The following is a 23,632-nucleotide window of genomic DNA, read 5'->3' as shown; positions in this document are numbered from 1 at the left end:
CTGCCAGGATAAACCCTGGGAACTACTCCTAAACAAAGTGAACTAAGGGTTTGGCTCATAAGTGTCGATTTTGGGGCTGGAGTGAGAAGCAGAAGAGAGTCTGAAGTAGATACAGATTGCCACAAGGGTAGCAGAGGGAGAAAAAGGTAAAAGAGATAGATTATGCTTATGCTTGTTAACCCCAGGATAGAGATATAGTATGGCTCTCTGAAGTGGGATTTCTGATAATGGAATCTTGTAGTATATACATTAGCCAATTAGGACAGTGCCCCAAGTAACCTACAGTACTCAGAAAATACAAGAAGATATCATCATGCAGAACATAGGTTCTCAGAATGTCTCATCACTCTTCTAAAAATCTCCAGAAGTAGGCTGCTGTTTCAGAATTTATATGCACTGCTATACAAGTAAAGCTTCTTAAGTAGAGAACAACCAGGAGCAGCCAAACCTTTGAATAAAGCAGTGGCATGGAAGAGAGGCAATAAATGGAGCAAACAATAACAAATGGAGAAATAGTGAAAAACTTTAAATATCTCTTTAAAGACAAGAGGCCACTGGATCTATAATATAACTGTCTGCTTTAACAAAAATTATAGTCCCCAGAAACTAAAAATATCATCAAATTTAAAACCTCATTAAATGATCTGAATGTTAAAATGAGTTCAGCTCAAAATCAAATTAAATAGCTAGAAAATAGAATATAGGAACATTTCTTAGAATATAGTACAAAAGAATAAGAGATGTGCTCAACAAATGTGTCTCCTGCCCTCTCCCCTCTTTACCTGTTTAACTTCTACTTGTTCTTTAAGAAAAAAAAATCAGATGCTGTCTCTACTGGGAAGTTCTCCTAAGCAGAGTTTTCTCTTCCTACATGAATTTGTTCTTTCCTGGGAATTCTGTGGTACTCTTTGTATACTTCTGTTAGGACTCAAAACAACAGTATTATTGCTTTTGTTACTCTTGGCTCTACAGCCATTGAGAATAAGCCTTACCTTTTATGCCCATGTTTGGGACATGATATAATTTCAAATGCTTGTTGAATGAGTTTTATATGCTGTTTAGAGAAAATAACCTATTTAACCATAATTATTATTTTCTTAAATTATAGTTTAAATACATAATATATGTCCTTGGTTACTAGATTTATCAAGTTGATGTGTAAAAGATAGAAGGAAATAGAAAATGGACTGTGTCCAATTTGCAAACTGGTTGTATTCTAAGGTGTCATTTGTTGATTGATATTTGAAACCTGGAATTCTTTTTTTCCCATAATAAAATGTAGATGATTAGGTTTTTAAAAGCCTACAGAATTCCATTTAATATGTAAGTAACTGTTTTAATTCTGCCTTGGAATGTAATAATTTTGCAACATGATGAAAATTAATTCAGGACTTTATATTTAGGATGGAAGATTGAACATAGACATTTACTTCTCCCTTTTGAAACATCACTAAATTATCAATTAAAGGATAAAAAGAGCATGAAGCCACAAGGTAGAGAAAAAGAGAAGACACCTTGGCTGACAAGAAGTAACCAACAAAATTTAGAATATGGAAGGTAGATGAGTAAGTTATATTTGGCCTAACAGAAAAAAGAAAAGAAAAGAAAAGAAAGAAGAGGAAGAAAGAAAGAAAGAAAAGAAAAGAAAGAAAAGAAAAGAAAAGAAAAGAAAAGAAAAGAAAAGAAAAGAAAAAAAATTGAAAGCTAGATGACTAGAGTAAGGACCAGCAAAGAAATAAACTGATTGAGGCTATAGTTTCAGGAATTAGAGTCATCATACATTCCTGAAGAAATGAGTACAGATAGTGTTGAAAATAGGAGGATTTTTGGAAGTCTTTAAATTAATGATTAGATGCTCTGATCCCTTCCCCAACACTGTGTTGTCAAGCAACGACTTTTTCCCACGCTGGCAGTCCAGATACTTTGAAGCAGAGGATCTGGACTCAGCACTGCTGTATTGATAAGTAGAAGGGTGCAGAGGTGAGGGAAGGGAATTAAGTTTGTATACCTGGGTAACTTTCAGGCCCCTTATCCCACCTTACCCCACTCAGGAAAATACTCCCCAACTAGGAGAGTGGAGGATTCTCTTTTGTAGTCTTCTCTGCTCAGAAGGAGACCTATATTCTAGCAGTAATGCCCTGCTCCCTATCTAAATACCCATCAGTGAAGCCCAATATTTCCTAAACCCCACTCATGAATTTAGAGTTTCCAATTGCTGTTTAGTGCCTCATTCTTGAACATTCAAGAATTACAGGGCGGGATCCCTGGGTGGCGCAGCGGTTTGGCGCCTGCCTTTGGCCCAGGGCGCGATCCTGGAGACCCGGGATCGAATCCCACGTCGGGCTCCCGGTGCATGGAGCCTGCTTCTCCCTCTGCCTGTGTCTCTGCCTCTCTCTCTCTCTCTGTGTGACTATCATAAATAAATAAAGAAAAAAATATTTAAAAAAAAAAAAAAAAAAAAGAATTACAGGGCATTTAATGAAAGCTTTTAAATGATCATTAAATAAATGATACCTAAACAAAAGAAGCTTGAAGGACATAGACATTGCAAAGAAACGAAAAATTTTAAAAACCATGTTTTCATTATCCTCGGGATAATAAAATAATAATAATCCTGAACATAATGAAACTATGTATCCATGAAATGAGTACAAGGTACTATGAAAAGGAGCACTTAGAGAACAGAACGTATTCTTAAAAAATAAAAATACGAAGTCAGAAATAAAACATTCTAGGATGTTTAGGATTGAATGATGAATTTAAGGAAATATTCCAAAAATTGAATAAACATTAAAAGATAAAAATAATGGCAGTGGTGACATAATTCTGTGAGTATACTAAAAATAGCTAAATTGTATACTTTAAAAGGTGGAGATTTATGGAATATGAATTGTATTGTATGCAATGTATTATATGCTGTTTTAAAAAGAAAAATGAGTTCAGACATTCTAACATCTGAGAAATTGTAGTTCTAGACATTATAAACAGAAAGGAAATTATTAAACACATAAAGCTAGAAATTTTTCTAGAATAAAAAATGATCATGCGTATATATAACAAAAGAACCTATCAACTGCCCATTACAACGAATGAAAAAAGACCCATATCAAGGCACAATACAATGTGACTTAAAATCCTCAGGATAAAGAGAGAAATCCTTCAGTCTTCCAGAAAAAAAATTGTTGATTACAAATAAACAATGAACAATATGAATAACATTGAGTTTCTAAAAGCAACTCCAGAAGCTAGAACATGGTAGGAAAATGCATTTAAAACTCTGAAGCAAACTGATTTCAGAGATAGAATGGATCTGCAGCCAAAATTTGGTTCATATTTCAAGATTGGTGATGTCATCCATATAAGCAAGAGGGTAGGGAAAGGTTTGTTGCTCATATAATGAAGCTTTCTAAAGAGAAGAGCATCTCTTGAATAGGACTGAAAATGGCTTGAGAGAGCAGGGAGAAGAAACCGGGTGGGGTGGGGGGTGGTTAAGTGGAGCCAGAATGAGGTTTCCTAGACATGGTTTTTACCTTGTAGCCATTGCCAAAAGATGGAATATCAGGACTTTCTTATCAGCTTGCCCAGATGTGGGACAGAAGGGGAAGAGACAGCAGTGAAGTTTAAATTTGTTAAATATTATAAAATGGGATAATTTGTTTTATTTTTATTTTTTTATTTTATTTTATTTTTTTTAATTTATTTTTTATTGGTGTTCAATTTACTAACATACAGAATAACCCCCAGTGCCCGTCACCCATTCACTCCCACCCCCCGCCCTCCTCCCCTTCTACCACCCCTAGTTCGTTTCCCAGAGTTAGCAGTCTTTACGTTCTGTCTCCCTTTCTGATATTTCCCACACATTTCTTCCCCCTTCCCTTATATTCCCTTTCACTATTATTTATATTCCCCAAATGGATGAGAACATATAATGTTTGTCCTTCTCCGACTGGCTTACTTCACTCAGCGATAATTTGTTTTAATACATTAATCTAGAATACTCTGCCAAAACACTCGAGTGTGAAGATAGTATAAAGACATTTTTAGACAGATCTTCTACCTTTTCCCAGGAAACAAAGGAGATACTCCAACAAAACTAGAGAAGAAATAAGAAATTAGAGTATCTTGAAATCAGAGGCTCCAATACAAGCAATATGTGAAAGAATTTCTTAGGCTAATTCCAAGAAGACACTTGTGCAGCTCATCTAGAGGACAAGAAGTCTGAATTTGAGCAAGCATATTGAGATCTCCAATAGCAATACTTCTTTAGAAAAAAAAGAAGGAAAGAAGAGAAAGAGGGAATGAGAATTTGAAGAAAGAAGAAAAAAAAGGAACTGATAACTTGGAATTTTTATTGAGAAGAGATTGATACTTTAGCAAGTATTTGGGATAAAATTCTGATAGGTACTTGGAAAACTAATTTTAAAATGGGATAATCAATAGCTGAAATAAACCAACTTGTAGCAAAAAGGTCTGAATATAGCTCATAGTACATAGCTTAGGTATAAATTATTTGAGCATTCATAATAATAGAATTGCTGAATAAATTTTAATTTAGAAATATAAAGGGGGGTATTAGAAGAAACAATAAAGTTGAAAGTAGTTGTTTCTGTATATTAGGGAATTATTGGGGTGGTATTAGACAAGATGTTGCTGTTTTTATTACCAGCCTTGTAGAACAATTTGATTTTATAAAAGTATATAGTATAATTTGATATAAATATAACTTTATTTTTTGTATATTTTTTATTGGAGTTTGATTTGCCAACATATAGCATAACACCCAGTGCTCATCCCGTCAATTACCCCCCTCAGTGCCCGTCATCCAGTCACCCTAACCCCCTCGCCCACCTCCCCTTCCACTACACCTTGCTTGTTTCCCAGAGTTAGGAATCTCTCATGTTCTGTCACCCTCTCTGATATTTCCCACTCATTTTCTCTCCTTTCCCCTTTAATCTCTTTCACTATATTTTATATGCCCTGAATGAATGAGACCATATAATGTGGTATGAATATAACTTTAAATGCATTTACATTTCTAACTTGTGGCTCTAGGAACAACCTTCCACTGCTATAATCATGAATATTTATTTATTCTTTTCTCTACCCTACTATCCAGATGGTGAGTATGGGATTTTCCTAATTTCCTTTTTAAAAAAAATTTTTTTAATTTATTTAGTCATGAGAGAGAGAGAGAGAGAGAGAGGCAGAGACACAGGCAGAGGGAGAAGCAGGCTCCATGCAGGGAGCTTGATGTGGGACTCGATCCTGGATCCCCAGGATCAGGCCCTGGGCTGAAGGCAGCGCTAAATCACTGAGCCACCCGGACTGCCCAATTTTCCTAATTTCTGAGCCTGACTTGAATTCTGGGATTTGGTGTGAGGGATGGCTCTACAGTAGTGTGTGGTATTCATGGAATTTTGAAAGCTAGAAGGCAAGAGAGATGTAACCACACATGGTGGTGGGAGGATGAAAAAGTGAGAAGACTAAAAAGTAGTAAGGACGAGGCCAAGACACTGTAGGGTGCTTGGAGTAGGGGAAGGAAAAGAACTCAGAGGGATAACCTACCTCTGACATCTGATGTGGTGAAGAGGAGGTTAGATTGGGTCAATCAATTTAAGTGCTGAGTGGTGGCTAGAAGATGAGGCCAGATAGGAAATCATTGTCAACTTTAAGGATAGGATTGGAGTGGAAGAGAAAGATGTGGTGAGGTCAGAGTGAGAAGGACAGAGTTGTGCCTCAGGTAGGTAATGGATGAGGAGAGATAGGCTGTAAGTCAGCCCCTGGGCAGGAGAAATAAATTTATCAGAGTCATGCTCTCCTTTTATCCCTTAACCCCCACCCTGTCAATTTTTATTTAGTGTTAACATATATTTTTTCAGTTGAAAGTGTTTAATAAATGCTGACTGGAGCAGGCTATGTTTTCCCTTTTCTTATTAAACCTGTTTCTTAACTTTTGGTATTAATTTCTATCCCTGTCATTTATTTGAAAGTTCTTCACTGTACATTCTCAGAGGGATAACTTTCGGACCCCTTAGTCTGAGAGATTCTCTGTTCAAATATTTTGCCTCTTATTGAGAGGTTTTTTTATTATTATTATTGAATTTTCAGGGTTATTTATTTATTTAATTTATGATAGTCACACAGAGAGAGAGAGAGAGAGGCAGAGACACAGGCAGAGGGAGAAGCAGGCTCCATGCACCGGGAGCCAGACGTGGGATTCGATCCCGGGTCTCCAGGATCGCGCCCTGGGCCAAAGGCAGGTGCCATACCGCTGCGCCACCCAGGGATCCCTCAGGGTTATTTATATTCTAGATGCCAACCCATTTGCAAATATTTTCTCTTAATCTGTGGCTTATCCTTTCATCTTAACAGTGTCTTTCAAAATGAAGTTTTAAAATTTGATCAAGTCTAATTATCACTACTATTATATTATGAATCATCCTCTTAGTATTATAAGAAATCTTTGCCTACCTCAGTGTCGTGAAGATTTTCTCCTTTTTTTTCCTAGGACCTTTGTAGTTTTATGATTTACATTTATGTCAATGACTCATTTAGAGTTAATTTTTTATGTGATGGAAGATATGAGTGCAAATTTTTTGTTTTGCGTTTGCATAATAGATATGTAGTTGCTTCAAGATAATTTGTTTAAAACAGTGTCCTTTCTCCACTGAATTGCCTTTGCATCTTGGTAAAAAAATCAATTGCTCATATAAGTTTGAGGGCTATTTCTGGGCTTTCTCTTGAATTCCTTTGATCTATTTGTCTATGTTTAAACTCATTGTTTTTTAAATGGAATAACTAGAAGACTTTTTCTTCTTAGCTAGTTAGTTTACTATTAGTGGGTTACTTATATATAAAACTTGAGTTTGGGGGTAAAAAATCACAATTGAACCAAAGAAGGGAAGGAATAAATTACAAACTTAGGAAAGCAATGGAAAAAGATTATAATGCTTCCTTTACATCAAAATCAGAATTATTTTCTAAGGTTGAAGTTACAGTGGTATATAGTAGTATGCGTTTTCAGTTGTTTGTATAAATAGTTTTACATTCTCTCTATATAACTGCATGTATGTTACTACAAATAGGAATTTCTAGGATTTTGAATCTGTTTACTATTGAAACATTTCACTTTCTGTTTATTCTATAGGACTAACTTCGCAGCATATTTCTAGTTCTTTTCCAAGCTATTCATTGACAGACTCTTACACAGAATACAAGAGTTTTGAAGAGAGTTTAAGTAGTTTTCCATCACCTGAACTCTTCAGAGGATCAGATTATTTAGGTAAGAAAATAATTTCAACCTAAAGCTGACTCATATAGAAATTGTTCCTTTTTCCACAAATCCTCCAATGAGTAATGTTCCTTTTGAGAAGGTGTGCTTGTTTTCTTCACCAAAACCTCCTCCCCTGCCCACTACTATACTCTGTGCTTAATCACATAGGACTATACATCAAAAGCTACCAGAGAGATCCCTGGGTGGCGCAGCGGTTTGGCACCTGCCTTTGGCCCAGGGCGCGATCCTGGAGTCCCGGATCGAATCCCGCGTCGGGCTCCCAGCATGGAGCCTGCTTCTCCCTCTGCCTGTGTGTGTCTTTCTCTCTCTCTTTTTAATTTTTATTTATTTATGATAGTCACAGAGAGAGAGAGAGAGAGAGAGAGAGAGGCAGAGACACAGGCAGAGGGAGAAGCAGGCTCCATGCTGGGAGCCCGATGCGGGACTCGATCCCGGGACTCCAGGATCGCGCCCTGGGCCAAAGGCAGGCACCAAACCGCTGCGCCACCCAGGGATCCCTTTCTCTCTCTCTCTATGTCTATCATGAATAAATAAAAAATAAAAATAAATAAAAGCTACCAGATAAGAAAAGGATGAAGATATTAGGAGAATGCCCCAGAAACAAGCCAGTTTGCATGATAGTATCCCAGAGATGCTCACAATTTGGCTGTACTGATACTTGTAAAAAGATATGTCTGAAATGTGAAAGATGTATTGACTACTTTTTACTCAAATTAAACATGGAGATTTATTCTTTGGGATGTTTTAAAACACAGGAACTCTGGACTGTAGGATACTAGGCACTGTTAATAGCAAGGATATGTGATATTTTGAAACAAAAGAGTTTGAAGAAACAAACTCTTAACTATAGAGAATAAACTGATGGTTACCAGAGGGAAGGTGGGTGGGTGGATGGGTTAAATAGGTGATGGGGATTAAGGAGTGCACTTGTCCTGATGAGCACCAGGTATTTGAAATAAAAGCTTGAAGAAAAAAATAATAAAAAAATAAATTAAAAAAAAAAGAGAGTTTCCTAGACAAACAAAAGGTGAAGAATTTAATTACTAGACCCACCTTACAAAAAAAAAATTGGTAAAGGGAGTTCTTCAAGTTGAAACAAAGGACTAAATAGCAACACAAAACATATGAAAGTATAAAACTTACCAATAAGTTTATAGACAAGTACAAAATACCTAATACTGCAACAGTGGTATTTAAATCACTTAATTCCAGAATAAAAGTTAAAAGACTAAAGTATTAAAACAACTATAATAGAAATATGTTAATGGATACACAATATAAAAAGATGTAAATTATAACATTAGTAACAAAGTGTGTAAAGGGAGAAGTAAAAGTATAGAGTTTTTGTATATGATTGAAGTTTCTATGAGCTTAAAATACATTGTTAAAATTTTATATAAGCACCATGGTAACTATATAGAAGATAATTATAGAAGATATACAAAAGATTGGGGTGCCTGGGTGGTGCAGTTAGTTGGTTAAGCATCTGACTCTTGATTTCAGCTTAGGTCATGATCTCAGGGTCCTGAGATCAAGCCCCACATTGGGCTTTGTACTGAGCACGGGGTCTGTTTTCTGTGCCCTTTCTCCCCTGCTGTCTCTAAAAAATAAATTAATTAAAAAAAAACACAAAAGAGAAATAGGAATAAAAGCCTATCAGTATCAAAAGAAATAAATGAAACACAAAGGAAGATGACGAGAGGAAAAGGGCAATAGAACTAAAAGATAGGAAATAATTAACAAAATAGTAATAGTCTTTCCCTATCAGCAATTAGTTTAAATGTGAATGGTTTAAATTCCCCAAAGACAACGAATGGCTGAGTGGATTAAAAAAAACAAGGTCCAACTATATGCTGTCTATAAAAGACTCCTTTTACATTGCAGGACAAATGTAGTCTGAAAATGGAGCAATGGGAAAAGCTATAATGTGCAAATGGTAACCAAAAGAGAGCAGAATTGGTTCTATTTATATCAGATAAAACAGACTTTAAGTCAAAAACTATCATAATAGACAAACACGTATAATGATGAAAGGGTCAATTAATCTGGAACATATAATGATAATAAATAAGCATGCACTTGACATCAGAGTACCTGACATATCAACACTGATAGACCTAAAGTCAGAAATAGGCATCCATATGGTAATGGAGGATTCATTACTCCCACTTTCAATAATGAATAGAACATCCACACAAAAAATCAACAATTTTTGATTTCAAAATATATTGCAAAGCTACAGTAATTATAACAATATGGTACTGACATTAAGATAGACCTATAGATGAATAGAATGAAGAGCCCAGAAATGAATCCATGCTTATGTGGACACTTGATTTTAGATAAGAGTGGCAAGGATAAACAATGGGGAAGGAGTAGTCTCTTCGATAAAGTGGGAAAACTGGACTTCCACATATGAAAGGATGAAATCAAACCATTATGTTACATTATACAGAAAAACTAACCTAAATGGATTAAAGACTTAAACATAAGACCAGAAACCTTAAAACCCCTGGAAGAAAACACAGGGGGAAATCTTGATGATAGTGGTCTTGACAGTCATTTCTTGGATATGACACCAAAAGCAGTCAGCAAAACCTAAAATAGTTAATTAAGTGGGAGTACATAAAACTAAGACGTTGCACAGAAAAAAAAAAAAAAACAGAGCAAAAAGGCAAAGTACAAAAAGGGAGAAATATTTGCAAACCACATATCTGATAAGAGATTGATATTTAAAATGTAAAAGAAACCCCTGCAACTTAGTAGGAAAAAACCACGAATAACCCAATTTCATAATGGACTGAAGGACTTGAACAGATATTTCCCCCAAAGGAGACATACAAATGGCCAACAGATACATGAAAAGATGCTCATCATCACTAATTTTCTGGAGTATGCAAATTAAAACCACAATGAGATCTCACAATTTTTAGGATGATAATAAAAAAAGGTAAGTATTGACAAGAGTGGATAAATTAGAAACCTTGTACACCGTTGTTGGGATTGTAAATGGTGTAGCTATTATGAAAAACTGTTTGGTGGTTCCTCAAAAAATTTAAAAAATAGAGCTACAATATGATACACCAATCCTACTTCTGGTTATTTATCCCAAGAAATTGCCATCAGGGTCTTAGGTGTTTGCACTCCTATGTCTATTGCAGCATTATTCACAGTAGCCAAATGTGGAAATAATCAATGTGTTCAGTGTGTGATGAATGGATAAAGTAAATATAGTATATACATATGATGGAATAGTATTCAACCTTCAGAAAAAGTGAAATCCTGCCATATGCCGCAACATGGACGAATCTTGAGAATGTTATGCTAAGTGAAATAAGCCAGTCACAGAAAGATAAACACTGTACCATTCCACTTGCATGAGATGTCTAAAATAGTCAAATTCGTAGTAGAGTGTAGACTGTTTGTTGGTTGTCAGGACCTAGGGTGAGATGGATACGGGAAATTGCTATTCAACAGGTATCAGGTGTCAGTTTTGTTAGGTGAATAGATTCTAGAAACTTCCTATACATACTATGTTATATAGTTAACAATATTCAATTATAAACTTACAAATTTGAGAGGGTAGATTCCTGTTGAGTGGTCCTACCATAATAAAATTAAAAATTAAAAAATAAGAAAAGGAAGCAAGCAGAAATAGAAACACAAGGAGGAAAAAAATATTGAAAAAATAGTCAATTGACGTAGAATATATATTGTATCTGTTAAAAAAATAGAATGCTATAAAAAGGGGATATTCAGATAGCAAATGCAATAGCAGTGAAAAACTCAGTAGAAGGATTAGAAGTTAGGGTTTAGAAGAAAAGTCAGAAGGAAAATGAAGAAAATTGGTCTCAATTTGAGGGAAAAATCAGAGGAGGAGTATATGAAATCCAATATTAAATAAAAGGAGTTTTAGATAAGGATAATGAAATAAACAAAGGGAAGAAAATTATCAATGTTATAATTCAAAAATATTTCCTAGAGCTAAAGAGTATGATTTCTGCATTAAAAGGGCCATAGTGTGCCTAGCGTAGTAGATGAAAAACACCAATATAGAGCATTATGCAACTTTAGAAGACCGGAGAATGGAATTAAAAGAATTGATTTAGGGATCCCTGGGTGGCGCAGCGGTTTGGCGCCTGCCTTTGGCCCAGGGCACAATCCTGGAGACCCGGGATGGAATCCTACGTCGGGCTCCCGGTGCATGGAGCCTGCTGCTTCTCCCTCTGCCTGTGTCTCTGCCTCTCTCTCTCTCTCTCTCTCTGTGTGACTATCATAAATAAATAAAATTTAAAAAAAAGAATGGATTTATAGAATTTGGTAGAGTTTGGGATTAAATAGGTGAAAAATACAGAGAAAACTAAAACAGAAAAGACTTACTGACTTCGTGGGGGATAAATGGTTGTCATGGTATACCACAAGAGTAAAAAGCATTTTTATAGCAATTTATTATCATAATGTCTATACTGAATATTGATTTAACTAGATATTCAATATAATAATATCATACCAATGGGAATTGTGGAAAGGGGGACGGAGATGTTAGAATAACCTCATTGTAAAGGATCTATACCCTAAAAACTACAGAACACTTCTGAAAAAAATTGAGGAAGACACAAAGAGATGAAAAAATATTCCATGCTCATGGATTAGGAGACAATATTGTGAAAATGTCAATGTTACCCAGGGCAATTTACACGTTTAATGCAATCCCTATCAAAATACCATGGACTTTCTTCAGAGAGTTAGAACAAATTATTTTAAGATTTGTGTGGAATCAGAAAAGACCCCGAATAGCCAGGGGAATTTTAAAAAAGAAAACCGTAGCTGGGGGCATCACAATGCCAGATTTCAGGTTCTACTACAAAGCTGTGGTCATCAAAACAGTGTGATACTGGCACAAAAACAGACACATAGATCAATGGAACAGAATAGAGAATCCAGAAGTGGATCCTCAACTTTATGGTCAACTAATATTCGATAAAGGAAGAAAGACTATCCACTGGAAGAAAGACAGTCTCTTCAATAAATGGTGCTGGGAAAATTGGACATCCACATGCAGAAGAATGAAACTAGACCACTCTCTTTCACCATACACAAAGATAAACTCAAAATGGATGAAAGATCTAAATGTGAGACAAGATTCCATCAAAATCATAGAGGAGAACACAGGCAACACCCTTTTTGAACTCAGCCACAATAACTTCTTGCAAGATACATCCACGAAGGCAAAAGAAAGAAAAGCAAAAATGAACTATTGGGACTCCATCAAGATAAGAAGCTTTTTCACAGCAAAGGATACCGTCAACAAAACTAAAAGACAACCTACAGAATGGGAGAAGATATTTGCAAATGACGTATCAGATAAAGGGCTCGTTTCCAAGATCTATAAAGAACTTATTAAACTCAACACCAAAGAAACAAACAATCCAATCATGAAATGGGCAAAAGACATGAAGAGAAATCTCACCGAGGAAGACATAGACATGGCCAACAAGCACATGAGAAAATGCTCTGCATCACTTGCCATCAGGGAAATACAAATCAAAACTACAATGAGATACCACCTCACACCAGTGAGAATGGGGAAAATTAACAAGGCAGGAAACCACAAATGTTGGAGAGGATGCGGAGAAAAGGGAACCCTCTTGCACTGTTGGTGGGAATGTGAACTGGTGCAGCCACTCTGGAAAACTGTGTGGAGGTTCCTCAAAGAGTTAAAAATAGACCTGCCCCACGACCCAGCAATTGCACTGTTGGGGATTTACCCCAAAGATACAGATGCAATGAAACGCAGGGACACCTGCACCCCGATGTTTCTAGCAGCAATGTCCACAATAGCCAAACTGTGGAAGGAGCCTCGGTGTTCATTGAAAGATGAATGGATAAAGAAGATGTGGTTTATGTATACAATGGAATATTACTCAGCTATTAGAAATGACAAATACCCACCAATTACTTCAACGTGGATGGAACTGGAGGGTATTATGCTGAGTGAAATAAGTCAATTGGAGAAGGACAAACATTATATGGTCTCATTCATTTGGGGAATATAAATGATAGTGAAAGGGAATAGAAGGGAAGGAAGAAGAAATGGGTAGGAAGTATCAGAAAGGGAGACAGAACATGAAGACTCCTAACTCTGGGAAATGAACTAGGGGTGGTGGAAGGGGAGGAGGGCGGGAGGTGAGGGTGAATGGGTGACGGGCACTGAGGGAGGCACTTGACGGGATGAGCACTGGATGTTATTCTGTCTGACCGTTAGGTTAATAATTTTTATGGGGCAAGAATCTAGGAAAGAAAGTAGTTTAGAGCCCTGAAATAGGTCAAAGATTATTTACTGTCCTAAATGCCATCAAGTCTTGTCTTTTTTATCTGTTTTACCCAAATTCCTTAATTACTACAGCTTGGTATGAGGACCTAAGCTGTTATGGGGACTTAAGTTGGGCCTGGGGGATGTAACCTCCTACTTATGTGCTATTAAAAGTTGTGTGCCATTCCTCCCTGCTATTTTAGATTGGGAATGTCCCAAGTTGGAAGAACACATGCGATGCAAGAATTCCACTCTTCTGGATACCAGTAAAGCAGTAGCAATAGAGAAGGTACCACAGTTTTCAAACCTCTCTGCAATTTTAGGTGAGTTTTCACAATCTTTTTTTCTCATGTCACAGGGGAAACACCTCATCTATGTTGGAAAAAACAAAGTAATTTTTAAAATGATTTATAAGCGAAGTTCATCAATTAGGATTACATTGGCTATGAATAATATTTGATTAGTAGCAGCTCAAGCACATATAGGTCTCCTTTCTTAAAACTTTTATTTTGAACTAATTTTAGACTTGCATAAAAGATGCAAAAATAGTATGGAGAGTTCCTATGTGTCTCTCACCCAGCCTTCCCTAATGCTTGTCTTATATAACATTATTAGTACAATGATCAGAATCAGAAAATGAACAATGGTATAAAACTACTAATTAAATTGCAGACCTTATTCACATTTTACCAGCTTTTCTACCGGTCTCTTATCTTGCATTTCAGGATCCAACATTGCATTTGATTGTTATTTCTCCTTTAATCTACTATAATCTGTAACAGTTTCTCAGTCTTTCTTTGTCTTTCATAGTCTTGATACTTTTGAAGATTACTGATCAGTTATTTTGTACAATGTCCCTCAATTTGAATTTGTCTCATGTTTTCTCATGATTGGAATGAATTTATTCAATTTTTTTGAGAATGCTGCAGAAATGATGTTATGCCCTTTTTAGTACATTGTATGAAGTTCTTGATGTCAGTATATCTTATTACTGGTGATATTAAACTTTGTCATTTGATTAACATGGTATCTGTGGGTTTTTTGCATGGTTTAAGTTACTAGTTTCCCCTTGTCTTAATAAATATATGGAATGATAGTTTGAGACCCTGTAAATCCTGTTTCTCCCCAACTTTCATTCACTGGTAGTCATCAGAGGGCTTTGACTTTGACATTTATTACTCTGGCGTTTCCCTAATGGTGATTTTCTTTTTTTTTTTTTTTTTTTTTTTTAATTTTTTTCCTAATGGTGATTTTCTATTTCATACTTTGCTGCTGCATTTACTAATTGGAATGCTGCTGTAAAAGAACTGTCCTGTTTCTGCCACTTATTTTTTTCAGTTGTTTATATCAGTATGAAGTCATGAATATCTATTTTATGTGTTAAAATCCAATACTTTCATTTTTTATTTACTTATTTATATAACTTTAGTATACACAAAAAGAAGTTCCAGAATTATTAACTCAGATCCCTTTGAGAAATACATTTAGCAAATAAATTACATTTATGTACAGTTCTGCTTATTACTATTACTATTATCAATCAAAATGCTGTTTTTCATAGTTATATAAGTTAGTTCTTTTCTTCCCCTTCCCTTACAGTGCAGTTAGTATTCACTTGGAATATACTCAGATTCATCTGTTAGTGTTTGATTCAGTATTTGTTTCCCTAACCTGTTTGGATTTTTGTTTGTTTGTTTGTTTCCTTATTCAGGGAGAAGGTGCTATGTGAAGGTGTGTGAAACATTGTTATGGTTCTGAGAATCAAAGCTATAAGAAATACATTGTTTTTTTAAAAAAATCACTTCCTCTTTCCTAGTACCCTGATATTATTCCCCTCTTTTTTCTACCCCTTTCCCACTCAACTCTTATAAGTAACTAGTCTCTTTAGATTATGGTTTTTTCTTCTATATTCTATGATATATTTTCTTATATCCTCTTCTTTCTTGCTTATAGATACTCTTTTTGTTTTTCTCCACATAATATAATAGTATATACTAGAAATAACTCTGGCTGGTTTTATAGAGATCTTCCTCATGTATTTTTTATTTTCTTTGTGTGTGTGTGTGTGTGTGTGTGTGTGTGTGAATTTTCTTTTCATACTTTTTCCCCAATTTTATCTGTTTATCACCTTTACCCTCCATTTCTAGATTCATTAGATATTAAGAATATTAGCCTTTCCCTAAATGCCCTAATCAAAATACACAGGGTGACAGGATGGAATTTAAAAAAAAGACCTATCCATATGCTGCCTATAAGAGACTCATCTCCTATCTAAAGATGCAAACAGACTGAAAATGAAAGGATGGAGAAACACTTACATGCACATAGAAGTGAAAAAAAGGGCCGAGGTAGCTATGCTTATATCAGACAAAATAGATATAAAACAAAGACTGTAATAAGAAAGGTATTACATAATGATAAAGGGATCAATCCAATGAGAGAATATAACAGTTGTAAATATCCATGCACCCAGTATTGGAACATCTAAATACATAAAGCAAATATTAATGGACATAAAGAGAGAAACTGATGGTAACACAATAGTAGTATGGGATTTTAACACCCCACTTACCTCAGTGGATAAATCATCCAGGCAGAAAATCAATAAGGAAACAGTGTCTTTGAATGACACATTATACCAGATGGACATAACAGATATATACAAAAACATTTCATCCAAACAGCAAAATATGCATTCTTTTGAAGTATACATGGAATGTTCTTTGGGATAGATTGCATGGTAGACCAGAAAGCAAGTCTTAGTAAATTTAAGAAGATTGAAATTATACCATGTGTCTTTCCTGACCACAATATAAAACTAGAAATGAATCACAAGAAAAATAAACTGGAAAAAGACAAACATGTGGAGACTAAACAGCATAATACACAACAGCCAATGAGTCAAAGAGAAGTCAAAGGGGAAATCAAAAATTACATGGAGATATGAGAAAATGAAAACATAAAAGTCCAAAACCTTTAAGACAAGCAGTTCTAAGAGGGAAATATATAGTGATACAGATCTACTTCAAGAAGCAAGAAAAAGCTCCAATAAATTAGCTTTACCTTAAACCTAAAATAATTAACAAAAGAATAAACAAAGCCCAAGGAGAGTAGAAAGAAGGAAAAAATGGAGTTCAGAGCAGAAATAAATGTTATACAGATGAAAACAAAAACATAAAACCAATAGAACAGATCAATAAAAGCAGGAGCTGGTTCTTTGAAAAGAAACAAAATTCATAAGCCCTTAGCCAGATTCATCAAGAAAAAAAGAGAAATGACTCATAAATAAAATCAGAAATGAAAGAGAACAACTGACACCAGAAATTTAAAGATTATAAGAGAACATGTGAAAAATCATGCCAAAAGATTGGACATCCTAGAAGAAATGGGTAAATTCCCAGAAACATATAATCTTCCAAAGTGAATCAGAAAGAAATAGAAAATCTTAACAGACCAATTTCTAGTAACAAAATTGAATCATTACTTTAAACTACGAAAAAATAGAAGTCTATGACTGGATGGATTCACAGGTAACTTCTACCCAACATTTTAAGAAGAGTTAATACTTATTCTTCCCAAACTATTCCAAAAAAATAGAGGAAGAAAAGCTCCCAAATTCATTCCACAAGGCCAGTATTACCATGATACCAAAACCAGACAAATTCACAAAAAAGAAAGGAAGGGAGGAGGGAAGGAAAGAGGAAAGGAAGAAGGGAAAAGAAAAGAAGGATGGAAACTATAGGTCAAAATCCTGGATGAACATAGTTGCAAAAATCACCAATAAAATATTAGCAAACCACGTTCAACAATACATTGAAAGGATCACTCACTGTTTCCAAATGGGATTTATTCTGGGGATGCAGGATGGTTCAGTATTTGCAAATCAATCAACATGATAAACCATATCAACAAAATATAAGATAAAAATCATATGATTACCTCAGTACATGCAGAAAAAACATTAACAAAATTCAACATCAATTCATGTTAAAAAGGGAACATACCTCAACATAATAAAGGCCATCTATGAAAAAAAAAAGTCAATATCATATTCAATGGTGAAAAACTGAGAGCTTTTCCTCTGAGACCAGGAACAAGACAAGGATGTCCTTTCTTAATACTTTTCTAGTACTACAGCATAGTTCTAGATAGACATCCTAGCCACAGCAATCAAACAAGAAAAATAAATGAGGCATCAATATCAGTAAGAAAGAAATTAAACTGTCATTATTTGCAGATGACATGATACTGTACATAGAAGACCCTAAAGACCTTACCAAAAAACTATTAGAAGTAATAAATAAATGCAATAAAGTTTAAGGATACAAATTAATACCCAGAAACCAATAACATTTCTATACACTGATAATGAAGTAGCTGAAAGAGAAAATAAGAAAAAAAAAACTCTATAATCACACAAAAAAGAATAAAATACCCAGGAATAAACTTAACCAAGGAGATGAAAGACATGTATTCTGAAAACTATAAAACATTGATGAAAAAAATTAAAGGTGACACAAACAAATGGGAAGATATTCCATGCTCATGGATTGGAAGAATTAATATTTTTAAAATGCCCATACTTGCAAATACAATCTAAATAGTCAATGCAGTCCCTATCAAAATACCAATAGCATTTTTCACAGAATTAGAACAAATAATCTTAAAATTTGTGTGGAAGCACAAAAGACCCCAAATAGCTAAAACAATATTGAGAAAGAGCAAAGCTGGAGGTGTTATACTTCCAGACTTCAAGATATACTACAAAACTATAGTCAAAATGGCATGGTTCTGGCACAAAAACAGATACATAGATCAGTGGAACAGAATAAAGAGCCCAGAAATAAACCCATGCTTATATAGTCACTTAATCTGTGACAGAGGAGGCAAGAATATACGATAGAGAAAAGACCACCTCTTCAATAAATGATGCTGGGAAAACTGGACAGCTACATGCAGAAGAATGAAACTGAACCACTTTCTTATATCATACACAAAATAAACTCAAAATGGATTATGGACCAGGGGTCCCTGGGTGGCTCAGCGGTTTAGTGCCTGCCTTCGGCCCAGGGTGTGATCCTGGAGTCCCGGGATTGAGTCCCACATCAGGCTTCCTGCATGGAGCCTGCTTCTCCCTCTGCCTGTGTCTCTGCCTCTCTCTCTCTCTCTCTCTCTGTCTGTCTTTCATGAATGAATACATAAATAAAATATTTAAAAAAATGGATTGTGGACCTAATGTGAGACCTGAAACCATAGGAGAGAATACAGGCAGTACTTTCTCTTACTTCAGCCATAGCAGCATTTTTCTAGATATGCCCCCTGAGAAAAGGGAAACAAAAGCAAAATTAAACTATTGGAACTACATTAAAAAGCTTTTGTACAGTGAAGGGAACCATAAATAAAACAAAAAGGCAACCTATTGAATGGGAGAAGCTATTTGCAAATGATATATCTAATAAGGAGTTAATATCCAAAATATATAAAGAATTTATACGACTCAACATTAAAATTCCAAACAATCCAATTTTAAAAATGGACAGAGTAGCTGAATAGACATGTTTCCAAAGAAGACATACAGATGGCCCACAGACAAATGAAAAGATTCTCCACATCACTAATCATCAGGGAAATGGTAATCAATAGCACACATACTTGTCAGAATGACTAAAATAAAAAGACAAGAAAGAACAGTTGTTGCCAAGGATATGGGGAAAAAGGAACAGTCATAAATACAAATCAAAACCACAATGTGATACCACCTCACACTGGAAAGAATGGCCAAAATTAACAACTCCGGAAACAATGGAGGTTGGGAAGTATGTGGAGAAAGGGGAACCCTCTCACATTGTTGGTAGGAATGCAAACTAGTGTAGCTACTCTGGAAGATAGTATGGAGGTTCTTCAAAAAGTTAAAGATAGAGCTACCCTACAACCCAAAAATTGCACTACGAGGTATTTATCCAAAGGATACAAACATTGTGATTGAAAGGGGCACATGAATCACAATATTTATAGCAGCCATGTCCATAATAGCCAAACTATGGAATGAGCCCAGATGTCCAAGGACAGATGAATGGATAAGGAGAGGTGGTATCTCTCTCTCTCTCTCTCTCTCTCTGTGTGTGTGTCTCTCTCTCTCTCTCTCTCTCTCTCACACACACACACACACACAGGAATATTATTCAGCCATCAAAAATAATGAAATCTTGCCATTTGCCACAATGTGGAAAGAACTAGAGAGTATAATGCTAAGCAAAATAAGTCAGAGAAAGATAAATACCATATGATTTCACTTATTGTGAAATTTAAGAAACAAAACAGGTAAACGTAGGGGAAGAGAAGGAAAAATCTAAAGTTCAGGAAACAAACTGAGGGTTGCTGGAGGATGGGTGGGTATTGTATGGAACTGATGAATCACTAAATTCTTTTTTTTTTACGATTTTATTTATTCATGAGAGAGACAGAGAGAAAGAGAGGCAGAGACACAGGCAGAGGGAGAAGCAGGCTCCTCGCAGGGAGCCCGATGTGGGACTCGATCCTCGGTCTCCAGGGTCACACCCTGGGCCAAAGGTGGTGCTAAACCACTGAGCCACCTGGGCTGCCCAAATCACTAAATTCTGTCTCTGAAACTAGTAATACAGTATATGTTAAATTGAATTTAAATACAAAAATTTTTAAATATTTTATTTGACAGAAAGAGAGAGAGAAGGCACAAGCAAGGGCAAGGGGCAGAGGGAGTAGCAGGATCTCCACTGAGCAGGGAACCCAACATAGGACTCAATCCCAGGACCCTAGGATTATGACTGGAGCTGAAGGCAGATGCTAACTGACTAAGCCACTCAGGTTCCCCTTAAATACAAAATTGTTTTTTAAAAAATGACTCATCCATTTTTTAAAAAAGATTTTATTTATTTATTCATGAGTGACACAGAGAGAAAGAGGCAGAGACATAGGCAGAGAGAGAAGCAGGCTCCCTCTAGGGAGCCTGATACAGGACTTGATCTCAGAACCCCAGGATCATGCCCTGAGCCGAAAGCAGATGCTCAACCACTGAGCCACCCAGGCCTCCCTCTTATCCACTTTTGATGGGAATGTGAATTGGTATCGCCACTGTGGAAAATAGTGTGGATATGCCTCAAAAAATTAAAAATAGAAATACCATATGATCCAATAATTCCCCTAGTGGGTATTTACCCACAGATAATAAAAACACTGATTTGAAAAGATATATGTAGCCCTATGTATTGCAGCATATTTACAATAGCCAAGATATGGAAGCAATCTAAGTATACACTGATGGATGAATGGATAAGGAAGATATGGTGTGTACACACACACACACACACACACATATACACATGAATATTATGCAGCCATGTGAAAGGTTGAGATCTTGCCATTTGCGATAACATGAATGGACATAGCAGGTCATATGCTGAGGGAATAGGTGAGATTGAGAAAGACAAAAACAATATGATTTCACATGTGTGGAATCTAAAAAAAAAAAAAGCAAATAAAAAAAACAAAATACAGGGGCACCTGGCTGACTCAGTTGGAAGAGCATGCAACTCTTGATCTCAGAGAGTCATGAGCTTGAGCACCATGTTGGGTATAGAGATTACTTAAATAAATGAAACTTAAATTTTAAAACAAAAAACAGAATCAGACCTGTAAATACAGAGAACAAACTAATGGTTCCCAGAGGGAAAGGGGATAGGGGTGTGGGAAAATGGGTGAAGAGGAGTAGGAAACACAAGCTTCCAGTTATGGAATGAATAAGTCAAGGGAATAAAAATCACAGCATAGGAAATAATAATCAATGGTATTGTAATAGCATTGTGTGGTGACAAATGGTAGCTATGCTTGTGGTGAGCATAATATAATGTATAGAGAACTGAAGTCATTATGTTGTACACATAAAACTAATTTAATATGTGTTACCTATACTCAATCCAAAAAAAATTTACATCAGAAGAAAAAGCAAGAGACTATTATCAGCAAAAGCAGAGAGTAGATGTTGTTCACTCCTTTATATTTTGGGAACCTCCTTTTCAGGGAAATGCTTCTCCATGATTAGTAGATACCATTCACTTCACTTCTTTTTAAATGTAAAATTCTAATTAAACACAAGCAGAGTTCTGTGGGGATTAGAGTCATAACTTCTTCAGAAGACTATTCTCATGGTTCTTAAGTAATATCATAGTGAACCTAGACAGCAAATGTTAACTAGTAGGCATTTTCTTGGCTAAGCAGTCTACTAATATGCATATCTATATACTTGGTACCGGATTAAGAATCATGAGATCTGAGTTTAGGTTCCAAGTATGCAGCTGTTAGTTTTATAATTCAACCAGTTATTTTTTTCACATATGTAGCTATGTAGCATATGAATAGTAAATTGTTATATTCGCCTCACATGCCTGTTTTAAGAATCAAGTAAAAGATTGGAAAGCATTTCAAAAATTATAACTAACTATAAATATAGGCTGATAGATTCCTGCATCTCTTAAAGTTTCCTAATAATTTTGTTTTATTTTGGTAACTTTGAGAATACTTCTACCTAATTTAAGTGGTGCATAAAAGCAATATAAAACAATAAAATTATAGAAAATAAATTGCATTATCACCACATATTTTAGAGAAAAATATTTCTTTTTTCCTAATTTTGGCCTCTGGTCTGTGTTTGAATTGTATTTCTAATAGATAGTTTTTTTCTTTCCTAGGTACCTCTTCAGGAGACTCTCAAAAATGCCATAGAGAAATGTAAGAACTAATATTTTAAAGTTATGCTTTTCAAAACCCCGTGTTCTAATAGTTATGTAGCTAGAATGATTGTTAGCCCACAAATTCATGTGTTCATTTATTCATTGTTGGTTGAGGAATCATTTTGTGGCCAACATATTCTAATTGCTAGTGATATATTGTAATGAACGAAATTGATTAAAAACAAAATCTCTGCCTTCATCAAGTCCACATTCTAATTGGAAGGGGTGGACAATAAAACAAAATCTCTGCCTTCATCAAGTCCACATTCCATTTGGAAGGGTGGACAATAAATAAATGAGTAAATTTATAGTATTCTGTATGGTAATGAATGTTATGGAAAAAAGCAAGATGGGGGCAAGAGAGTATTGGAATGGAGGTTCACTATTTTAAGTAGTGTGGTCAGTGAGGTCATAATTGAAATTTGAGCAGAGACTTAAAGAAGGAGACAGAGCAAGATATGTGACTCACAGGAGAAAAAAAAAGTATTCCAGGTAGAGGGAATGGCTGGAGCAAGGCCCTGAAGCAAGAATGCCTAGATTCTAGGAGTGGAGTGTGGGAAGAGGAGAAAGGAGAAGTGACAGAAGAACCAGAGGACATATCACAGAAGATATTCCAGGTGAATATGAGTGGATTGGAAAGCCTTTAAAGATTTAGAAGGGTGACGATATAACTTAGGTTTTAAAAGAATCACCCTGGCTACTGTGTTGAGAATAGATTATGAAGAGACAAGGCGTTAGGGAAATTGTAGGAGACTATTGTCCTAATATTGGACCAGAGTGGTAAGAGTAAAGGTAGAGAGATCAGATTTTGGATATATTTTGAAAGCAGGACTAACAGGATGGATTCTTATTCACTGATGGACTGAATGAGCATGAAAGTAGTCAAGACTGATTCCACAGTTTTGGCTTGAGCAACTAGAAGGATGGTGTTGCCATATATTAAGATGAGAGAAATTGAGAAATATTATGGGGCAAAGATCAAGAATTTGGATTGGGGCATGTAGACTGAAGGTTGAGGCATATGTGAGAGAGAGAGTATCTTAATTGAAGGAGATGGTCACAGTCTGGATCATGAATGGTCTTAAGGGCTGGCATTCTTATTTTCTTGAATGTGATGAGAGTCTGAAAGATTTTCAGTAGGACTATAAAATATAACAAAAATTTAAAACATTTTAATATTCAAAATTTGAAAGAAATTTGCAAAAAATTCATACAAGTTTAAGAGCAAAGTCAGGAGACACCATCAAGAAAATGAAAAGA

General features: G+C 35.5%; 1 protein-coding gene across 6 annotated transcripts in view; it reads left to right on the top strand.

Moving 5' to 3' along the window:
* The window catches only part of MEIKIN (meiotic kinetochore factor), a 77,884-nt gene that overhangs the window by 6,000 nt on the left and 48,252 nt on the right, over positions 1-23,632 (top strand). For all 6 annotated transcript variants that reach the window (XR_003129823.3, XR_003129824.3, XR_003129828.3 and 3 more), the window contains 3 exons: positions 7,148-7,282; positions 13,811-13,930; positions 22,331-22,370. Coding sequence is in view for 2 of the 6 variants with exons in the window: in XM_025432539.3 (XP_025288324.1) it covers positions 7,148-7,282; positions 13,811-13,930; positions 22,331-22,370 (295 nt within the window). In the remaining 4 variants the exon portion in view is untranslated. The remainder of the gene's footprint in view (positions 1-7,147; positions 7,283-13,810; positions 13,931-22,330; positions 22,371-23,632) is intronic.

Source organism: Canis lupus, chromosome 11 (genome assembly GCF_003254725.2).
Source record: "Canis lupus dingo isolate Sandy chromosome 11, ASM325472v2, whole genome shotgun sequence".
Lineage (NCBI taxonomy): Eukaryota > Metazoa > Chordata > Mammalia > Carnivora > Canidae > Canis > Canis lupus.
The sequence above is the reverse complement of the archived record's forward strand: the minus strand, read 5'-3'. Positions and strand labels throughout refer to the sequence as shown.